We start from the raw sequence: 10437 nt of genomic DNA, 5'->3' as shown, positions 1-10437 counted from the left end.
AAGCAGATCTCATTCAAGCACTTATACTCAATTTAGACCCAGACAGCTGTTGAACAAGGTAGAGAAGAGCCAATCTTTTTCCTCGGGTGGTATATCTTCAAGTCGAAGTCGGAGTGCTGATTCAGATGAGTTGTACACTATAAAGTATCTACCTACCAGGTATTTCATCGAATACTCCGACTTCAAGCCACACAATACACATGACTTTCATGAGAACTTATGACGGGTGTAACTAGAATTCCCCGCGAGGAGGTGTAATGTATATTTGACGTCTAGCAAGATGGAAATTTAGACGACTGTGGACCTTCCCCAAGCAATCAAAAAGCACAAGGTCAGTAGATGAACAGAATTGCTACTTTAAGACACTCACACGGCACATAAACGAACAAGTATATGCAGCTGATAAAATGAAATTTCAAGGTTGAGGTATTATCCAACCACTCCAAATCCTTCACATCGCCTGTTCCGTCAGATTGGCACTGCAAGCCTGCCTAAGCCTGGTAAGCTTAAAGCACAGGTCGATCCTCAATCTGTAAGCAGAGAAGGTATTTTCCCAGTCTTAACTACTCTCGATGTCTTGGAAAAGCCTTCAATCCTACATAACCCCAACCAGTTCCTAACCTTACCCAACCCATCGGAATAATATTCCACGAACACAAATGAACGTGGTGGTCGATTAATAAGGAAGGACTTTAGCCCTCAACAGAGTTCAGCAAAGAAGTTACCAGAGGAACGCGGCTTTCACATTAATATTCCAACAATTGATTCTCAAAAGATATAAGATTGGGGAGCATCACCCCCGTCCGCTCCTCTCTCTCAATCGATTGTTCAGGCAGCTTATATGCGAAAGGATTACATCGTACATCGTACATCGTACATCGATATCCAATACGAATTCCAATCAGTACGACCAACATTCATTCCCGGACCGATAGAAGGCGAGCATAATAAGGACGAAAGAAAAAGAAAAAGTGGTCAAACAACCTGATGAAGCCAAGTTTATTGTCCCCACAAGATCCACAGCAGCTTTAACTGATCCGCTAAAAAGAAAAGCTTCCGGCCCCAGACTCTTGAAAATCTACGGTTACGGTTCAACAAGCACAAACTCAAAATTTAGCACGAGATATATCGCCTTTTCCCCTCCATTTCTTCTTTTGTGATCGACAACACAAACTTTGGAAGCATGAGTGAGTATTCGAAAGACACTTCTTATAGCTATATACCATGTTAATCTTTAATTTCCATTTCCATTTCCATCTTCTTTTCTAATCTCATATAAGCGCCCTATGCGCGTTCGTCAGCTTCGGTCCACCGCGTGTGTTCTTGCATGACCTAGCCACATCTCACGTTGCGACTCCATCATCTGTCCGACATAGAGTACTCTCGTGTTGACCAGGGAGCTTACAGCACATTTCCCCGCGTTCCTTGATGCGCATGAGAGTCTTGGATTATACTGCTGCATTTTGCATCATGCCTAGCTAACCATTCATCTTCACTCATTTATATTGCTTTATCCTGTCTCGTTTTCTTCATATATAAAATGTTTAATCCAGTCTGACCTCGGACGATAGTAGAGTGATTTCGCCACCCTATGCGCCAATTTCAACCCCCTAAAGCTTTCAAAGACCCCCGACAGAGTGTTGGCAACCCAAGATACCGTACATATTGCGACACTTACTGCAAGATATTATGAGATTATGACTTCGATATTGACTGCATATCCTCTTAATTTGCCAGCAAATAATATCATGGCTCAAATCGATCCGCCTGCTATGTCTCAAATGGCCGACCCCATACTACAACACAGGCCTAGTGGAGAAATTGACGATAAGAATCGCGGTAGACGTCGAAGCCGTATATCAATGAAACCCACGGAAGACGAGGGCGAGCTTTCGCATGGAGAACTTGCAGAGGGCCACACTTCTGGTGATGATGGTCCCTCGCGAAAACGAAGGCGAAGTCGCAAAGGTCTAGACAAGAAGTTTGAATGTTCTACATCAGGCTGTGGAAAGAGCTATTCTAGAGCTGAGCACCTGTAAGGTCTACACAGTCACAATAATCTGAGATTTTGTTGCTGACAGCTTGCCCATTTAGCTACCGCCATCAATTAAACCATACCCCGAAACAGATATACAACTGCGACTTTGAGGGATGCTCGAGAACATTTGTCAGACAAGATTTATGCAATAGGCATCGTGACCGGCATACTGCAAAAGGTTCACAGCTACACAGAAAAGATTCAATGTTGAGTCAAGGGTCACCAGTATCGCAGATTTCAAAACCACAGTTACCTCAAGGGTCCGCGTCCCCCGAGGTAAGAAGACCGAGTCTAATGGGGTCTAAGATACGGACAACGCAAATACCATACCAGTCTCCACAAGATCGACCTACTTCATATTCGCCAGTGACCACATCGGCGCCCGGAACTTATTCTGGTGCTGGCGCAGTTAACGGCGCAGATGGATATCCATCTGCCAATTACAAGCGCTCCGATTCTGATATGATCCAAAGGGGTCAAAACTCATCATCTGCAGGCTCTAATAGTAGAGGTCAACGACATCAAAGCTTTGGAACTTCTGATACGAGGTCGTCAGATTTCTCCAGACCATTACAAGCAAATGTTGGTCATTACCCGATGCTACCGAATACCCCGAACAACCAAAACTACCATGGCAATCAACCGCATAGTCCGCAGGCATACATAAGCCAACAGAACTTTCCCCCCTTTAGCTTACCACCACCAGGTTTTGCGAATGTGGTTGCAACTACGATGCCCTCACGTGAGCCTGAATCACAATTTCAAACTCCTGTTTCTACAGAGTATCCAAATGAGATCAGTCAAGCTCAGCATTCGGGTCCAGACATGGTGCTTCTAGATCAAATGGCTACGTCAAACACAATGCCGGTATTCGGTGGCGAAGGATGCTACAATCGATCTCCATTCGCCATACCCGAAGATTTTGTAGCATACCTTTTTAGCAGCCAGCAAAATGAAATGGGTCAGATGAGTCAACAGCCTTACGCAAAGTGAGTATCCTAATATAACTACCCAGTTTGATAAGTATCTGATTTGCATTTCTAGCAGCTACCCCGACCCTACAGCGCAGTACTATGCGCCCTATTTTACTAACGAGATTGGTCTTGGAGGGTTTTATCCTCCTACTTCTCATCAACCCCATCATCCTATGGCTGTAACGAGTCTGCTTGACACTAGCTTGCCGGAGACAGTTTTGTCAGAAGAGAAGAGCCAAGCCATTATTGACTTGATCAAGGAAAGATTCAATGAGACTGGAAACGCACCCCTTGTTAAGCAGAAAAAAGATGCACTTTTTGATGGGGACCGTAGCAATGACAGTCATATGATGAGTAGGAAAATGATGCAGACCTACATTGGTAGTTACTGGTATCATTTTAGCGATCAAATGCCAATTTGTAGGGGTTTTCGTGTTTCGTTGTTGAAGTCAGATAGTAGAGCTTGCTAATTTTGTTTTAGTGCACAAACCAACGTTTTCGCCAGATAATACTCCGAACCTCCTTCTGATTGCAATGATGGCTATAGGTGCCTCTCTTCTTGATAACACGTACGCTGAAGATGTGACGCAGGCTGGTGCGGAACTATCGAATTTCTTGGCATGGCACCTTAGATGGGAGATATTCAGTGACCAACAATTCCGCCCTCCAGCAAAACTATGGGTGTTCCAGGCTCTTTTACTACTAGAAGTATATGAAAAAATGTACTCTACCAGAGCGCTCCACGAAAGAGCCCACATCCATCACGCAACCACAATCACCTTGATGCGTCGGGGTAGCTCTTTGATAGGCCGTTCTGCTTTGGATTCGCCTCCGAGTGCTAGAGAACAAGGGCATAATAATTCACGTCAATCGTCAACCTCAGGAGCGAACACGCCTGATGAGTGGTGGAATCATTGGATTACGAATGAAGCGACAAGACGAGCCGCGTTTGCGGCATTTGTTATCGACTCTACGCACGCAACGATGTTCGGACACTCTACAGTCATGGTTGCTCACGAGATGCGTCTTCCTTTGCCATGTGATGAAGCCATGTGGAATGCCACAAGTAGTGCCGAGGTTGGTAGACTGGAGTCAACCCTCCAAGCCAATGGAGTAAAGCCTATATCATTTTTGGAAGGTCTGAAACGAACTCTTAATGCTCAAACGGTGCGAACAAACTCTTTTGGTCGTACGATATTGATGGCAGGGCTCTTGAGCGTTAGCTGGCATATGCATCAGCGTGATCTACAGGTCAACTCTTTGGGAGTATCGCAGGCGTTGGGCGGCCGGGACAAATGGAGAGGATCCCTGACTCGGGCATTTGACCTTTGGAAACGAGATTTCGACATGTCTTTACTACAACAATCTGAAACGATGACAGGACCATATGCCTATACTGGTAAGGAAAACAACGTTGTCTATCAGTCCAGGACAGTGCTTCATCACCTCGCACATATGGCAATGCACGTTGATGTTGTTGACTGTCAGATATTTGCAAGAGCAAAACGCCTTCTTGGTCGTACGATTGGATCACAGGACTTGAACAGTGCCCAGAAAAGAATGAAAGACGCTTGGGCACCGACTGCTAGAGCTAGGGATGCGACGTTTTATGCAATCAAATTTCTCTGTACAGTACTTCTTCCCAAAGAACATACCTCAGTCTCCCGCGGCTATGATCATCCACAACCGGATCCACCATTCGATTATTCGGCTCGTGACGATATTCTTCTGAATCGACCATGGGTCATGTATTTCGCTGCTTTGATTGTATGGTGCTACGGGTATGCACTCGAAGGACCGACTAACGCCCCAGTCCCTTCTCCAAACTCAATGGACGACCAGGTTCGGGATATGCGAGCCTATTTGCGACGATTCGGCTCTGTGGATAACCCTGAGGAACTGAAAAAGTTGACAGGTCTCAATGGATGTTCTGGGATGCTGATGGTTTTGAAAAGCGTTTTTGAAAAAACGAGATGGCAATTACTGCATGAAGCTGCTTTATTGTTGACCAATTGTATTAATCTTTTGGATGGACCTACACCAGCACCTTCCCGTGAATTGTGAGGATGGAAATGGCGGGGTGACAGGAGCGAGCAATGTGCCCTGGGTGGAGGTAGTTAGCCTTATGATTGTATAGTATTCTTAACGAGTTTTGGGAAGGGGGAGGTATTATTGATATGGTTTGGAACAGATACACTTTGGAAACGATATGGGAGGATTTTTTTAGTTTTTATGGAATTTTAGGGGGACTTGAAAGCATTGGTAATCTGTGGATACCCAAGACGTGGAAATATGGATATGGATAGGTTGTGATTTGTTAGGTTGCATGGTTGAGTAGTTGGGTTAGGGAGGTGATATAGGTACCAATATCATTATGACATATTGACACTGGGATGTCGGATTTGTTTCTTTTGCGATTGAAGATAAGGTCCCTGTCGATTGATACTTTTAGTTATTCATCATTAATCTATTGACAAGGAGAGCTTATATTTGCCAAGGGTCTTTCGCCCGAGGTGGGCTGAAAGTGTAACAAGAAGCTACCTAGCATGTATTCCCTCTTCTCTTCTGCACATGATCTCGAGAAAATGACCTCCGTGTCATATTAAGTGAAGTGAACAGTAACCTTGCTGCTATCATGTCCTGCATCATCTTCCACATGTTTTCCCCGTGGTATTGGTGACATCTAAGTAACCGCAATGTTTGGACCATTTCTGAATCAAGCAATTTACGTGTTTTGATCTAGATCCGTTACTTTCATTGGTTGACGTGAGGGTTTTCGTCCGAATCCCGAAAGCTTAATCGAGATGAATCTTTCGCACGGTGCTCCAAAAACAACCTTTGGGGATCTCGTCCGTGCAGGGACGTAGATCTTCTCAGACCAATTGTTATATTACGGGGTCTTGGGTTAAATCATTCTTAGTAGACTTCTCTTCTCAAAGGTTCCAAACATCTTCAAAACTATCACAACAAACTTTCGCTCATGTGGACCTTTCCTTTCCACCTTCCCTTCTTCGATCCTCTATATAATCACTATCTAGGCTTTAGGATTTCATGTAATTTCAATATCAAGCCGGCGAACTATTCGTGGCGCTGCTCTACTGATAGGTACTAGGTAGACAAAATATCATTGCTATTAATATGAGATTGTTCCACGCACAAGGACTAATGGTTATTCCTTTTTGCTACCCTCATTCTTTGACATCAAACTATTGTTTCAGCACTGATAGTTCCTATCTCATCTCTACTAACACATTTTTCCTATAACTATTCACGATCTTTCATTTCTTCAATGTTTCAAAAGACAACAAAAGATCACAACCTCACTTTTCAAGAGAATACTGATCAATAGCCAAAAAAAAATGTCGAAAACTGTTCTAATTCTCGGCGCTTCTTATGTCGGTCTAACGATCGCGCATAAGTCAGTATACTTAACTATATGCTGCGATGAAGCGAGTAACTAATGCTATGCAGGCTTTTGAAAACGACTCTATCGGCGGTTCCTGAACTCAAGATAGTTTTAGTCTCGCCAACTACACATCTATATTGGAATATGGCTTCAGTCCGAGGTTTGTGGCAAAATGTCTATTCGTACTTTTGATCTTATTCTCACAGACGGCAACAGCAATTGTCCCAGGGCAATTTGGCGATGAAAAGGTACGCGAAAGCACGATGTTAGATATTTTCCAATTTATGCCTGCGTAATTGACACCATTTTCAGATGTTCGCAGAGATTGCACCTGGCTTTTCCAAATATCCAAGCGAATCCTTCGAGTTCCTCTTAGGCACGGCTACGAGTATGGATCCAGTCGCTAAAACAGTCACAATAAGGACTACTGCGGGTCCGGATTCGGTTCAATCATACGATTCGTTGGTTATTGCTACCGGTAGTCACACCATAGGCGAAGTACCGTGGAAAGGAGCGCCTTCTGGATATGAACAGACTAAAGAACTACTTCACAAATTTCGCGAGAAGGTGGCCAACGCAAAAACTATTGTAGTGGGAGGTGCAGGACCTACGGGTGTGGAGACTGTCGGAGAGTTAGGATTCGCATTTGGAACAACCAAGGACATCATATTAGTACGTACTGTCGCGGATAGTTTTAGTTCCCAAATCAATGATATACTAACCGAAAAATAGATAACATCAAGCGATGAAATTCTCAAAGGCGCGGTCACCAGCCCCATAGCCTCAGGAGCACAGAAAGAACTAGAAAAAATGAACGTCAACGTGAGGCTCCGAACGAGGATCAACTCGACGAAAGTCCTCCCCACGAGTCAAACCGAACTCTCCCTATCCAATGGCGAGAAACTCATTTGTGATCTGTACCTCCCCACGCTGGGCACAATCCCCAACAGCGAATACATCCCTAAGGACCTCCTCGACGGACAAAACTTCGTCAAAGTAGATCAACATCTTCGTGTCCACGGCGCAGAAGATGTCTGGGCCGCAGGCGACATTATCGATGCCCAACCAAGTCAATTCGTCTACGCCGATAAACAAGCCCACGCCCTCGCCAAAAATCTCGATCTCGTGCTGAGATCGAAGAATCCGGTCGTGTATAAAACTGATGGCGCCCCCATGATTGCCGTTGCGCTCGGTCGAAGCAAAGCTACGGGCCGCTCGGGAAATTTCAAATTGCCGAGTTTGATTGTGTGGTTTGTTAGTAAGTATTACTGTCCCTCTTTTCACTCTTCCTCTTCCTCTTCCTCTTGAAAAGGATAAAAGAAGAATGAATGAATGAATGAATGAAAGAGAAGAATCCCCTAGTTATTATTAATATCATTACTCCCCACTAACCACCTTCATCAACAGAGGGACGCACGCTAGGCACGCAAAATCTCCTCCCATATGTGAACGGCACCAAGTTTTGAACGGCCAAACAAATAAACTAATCAACGAACGAAAGAAAGAACGAGCAAACGAACGAACGAACGCACGAACGAATGCACGATGGAGGATTAATGTAAAATGTAATGAGATGGCCATGTATGTAATCACGAGCATAATCTTGGGAATCGGTCGCGTGTGGAGGTTATTGTATATACCCAGGCCGCTTTTGGGAGGGGGGAGGGGGGGAGATACAGCAAGCAAAGGTGATGGGATATTTTGGGTGTATATAATTTTGGTGATTATTTATATTTTTTGGATGGTATGTATGTATTGGCTGTTGGCTGGGAGTATCTCCGCGATGCTATGCTATGCATTGCTGTGCATACATTTTTATTTTAGTCTGTCTAAGTTTCTGGATCTATGTAGATCTCATGTATACGTCTGCTGATGGGTGGAGGCGTATTGTAGTTTTACAAGTAAGAATATAAGAACGAAAGAAGAAAAAGGAAAAGAAAACCCTGCTCGCTCTGTCCGCCATTCTCCATGTAAATCTAGAGTAATCAGACCCCAAAACTCCAATACCACACACAATCCTGTATTTCTTGTTCCTCTACAAAATTAAAGCTCAACCAGCAAAAGATACCTAATGTAAAACCGCACCGTGTCCCCTCCCAAGCCCATCCAAAGATCCACTTCCTCTATGAGCTACACATACTACGATCTCTCCTCAACCTGCACCCCAAGCTTCTCCAACACACTTTTCATCTTGCGATTATCTACAGTCGTCTCCTTCATTTCACCTCTCATGAATTCATTGAATTCTTCCCATCCATCTAGATACAAATGATGGCCTGCTTTTTGGATAATGACGACTTTTGCGCTACCATTTTCTAGTTCTTTTTCCTCTTTCGATGCTGTAGCGAGAGTCTTTTCGCGCTCTTCTTTGCAGGCTTGTTCGGCAGCGTAGCCACCGGCTACATCCATCCAGTCGTTGTCGCCGTACATTAAGAGGATGGGGTAGCCGTGTTCTTTTTGGGCAAGAGGTAAGGAGGAAGAGGAAATGGAAGCAATGGGCTGACGGCCTACGCCGTGGATGCGGCGGATTAAAGGAGAGCGGGCAAAGGCCCCGGGGGCGAGGATATAAGGGAGTGCGTATTCACCGGATCCGCGTTGTCGGAAAAGGGAGTAGGCGTACATGTGTAGTGCTTCGTTTTCGTTACTGGGGAGATGGGAAAAGCGACGGGATGTCCAGCCTGAGACGAGACGGGGTCCCAAGGGGCCAGCCCAGCGAACGAGAGAAAAGGGGGATACGTTTGCGTCCCAGAGGTAGGTGAGCCAGAAGGGAAAGGGTCTCTTGGCGGGTTCGGATTTGGATTTGCTGTTTTCACGTTTGTCGCGCATGTTTCCAAAATTGTTGTTGTCGCCAGTGGTGCGTCTGCTTGGATTGGAGGAGGATGAAGAAACAATATCTGCTTCTTGATCTTGTGTAAATTCGCTTGCAAGAGTAGATTCTTCGGGTTCGGGCATGGCCGCTGAAGTAGCGTAGGGATCTTCAGGAATTCCCACTGGTGAGGCAAGTATCAATTTGTTGAGATGCCCAGGATACTTAAGTGCGTATGCCACAGCCATGTAGCCGCCCATACTGTGGCCTAAAAGTGTAAATTTGTCGAGTTTCTTTAGAATGCGCCATTCTTCCAGCGCATCAATAAACCAACTTTCTGTCTCTGCAATTTTGCCAGCTTGATCCTTTGCACTTATTTTGAAGGGTGGCCGAGTGCTTCGTCCCATCCCTAACATATCTAGAGCGTATATTTTCCAACCTGGCACTCGACTTAACCCCTCAAAGTTTCTGTAGAAGAATCCGAGACCTGCGCCGTAGCCGTGAAGCATTACTAATGTATCCTCGACTTTTTCTCCCACTCTTTCCACGGAAAACTCGTTCAACGCCCTGTTCTTTCCACTCAATTTCACAAGATTCGAATGCCATTGTCTTGGACCATGAGGATCGTTTATAGAATTCGTTCGTACTGGTGCGGATACAGCATTCGGGTCATCATTTACTGATACTGTTGATGTGCCAGCTGAGACTGGGGCAGAGCCAGTTTGAGTATGCGTAGGTGGCTTTTGTAGATATGGAACGAAGGACAATACAGTATGTTCTGCGACAGCCGGTGAAACGTTTGCCCACCACTGACTGAATGCTGGCTTATAACCTAGAGGAAAGAAGCCTCTTCCGGGGACATTTTCCTTGGAGTTCTCACGACGAGAAGCGAGTGGAGATTGTTGGCTTCGAGGAGCCTCAGTATCAGAGGTAGCCATTGTAGTATAGGTGGTAGGATTGGAGAGTCGTTTCAGATATGGGAGAGCAGACTTTCGTCCACCGAACGTGTCTGATGGTCCTAATCGCAATAATAGCGATACGAGGTTTGTTTGATACAACTTGAATGATTGAGAGGCAACCCGTGCACCTCTCAATTACTTATAAAGAAAGTAATGTTACTTTCACTGCCGGCGGAGTTAAGGACTTTGGAACAGGTACAGCCGTGAACGCCACTTTAAATGTTCAGCCGACTGATGATTCGTAGGGGGTAAGG

General features: G+C 45.1%; 3 protein-coding genes across 3 annotated transcripts; 2 read left to right on the top strand and 1 right to left on the bottom strand.

The window, feature by feature from the left end:
* Positions 1-250: 250 nt before the first annotated feature.
* Positions 251-5584, top strand: EAE97_007961 (uncharacterized protein). Its single transcript, XM_038878475.1, has 5 exons — positions 251-1187; positions 1572-2035; positions 2095-3027; positions 3083-3432; positions 3494-5584. The coding sequence occupies exons 2-5, from the start codon at positions 1698-1700 to the stop codon at positions 5074-5076; spliced, it is 3204 nt and encodes a 1067-aa protein (XP_038730725.1). The 5' UTR covers positions 251-1187; positions 1572-1697; the 3' UTR covers positions 5077-5584.
* Positions 5585-6371: 787 nt separating this feature from the next.
* EAE97_007960 (uncharacterized protein) lies at positions 6372-7884 on the top strand (the record flags this gene model as incomplete). The annotated part of the gene is made up of 6 exons (XM_038878474.1): positions 6372-6430; positions 6484-6578; positions 6635-6666; positions 6731-7090; positions 7151-7676; positions 7826-7884. The coding sequence occupies 6 exons, from the start codon at positions 6372-6374 to the stop codon at positions 7882-7884; spliced, it is 1131 nt and encodes a 376-aa protein (XP_038730724.1).
* A 673-nt stretch (positions 7885-8557) lies between these two features.
* Positions 8558-10162, bottom strand: EAE97_007959 (uncharacterized protein; the record flags this gene model as incomplete). The annotated part of the gene is made up of 1 exon (XM_038878473.1): positions 8558-10162. One exon carries the CDS (start codon positions 10160-10162, stop codon positions 8558-8560), a length of 1605 nt encoding a protein of 534 aa, XP_038730723.1.
* Positions 10163-10437: the final 275 nt, after the last annotated feature.

This window comes from Botrytis byssoidea, assembly GCF_014898295.1.
Source record: "Botrytis byssoidea strain MUCL 94 chromosome Unknown BBYS_016, whole genome shotgun sequence".
Taxonomy (NCBI): Eukaryota; Fungi; Ascomycota; class Leotiomycetes; order Helotiales; family Sclerotiniaceae; genus Botrytis; species Botrytis byssoidea.
This window is presented reverse-complemented; position numbering and strand designations above follow the sequence as displayed.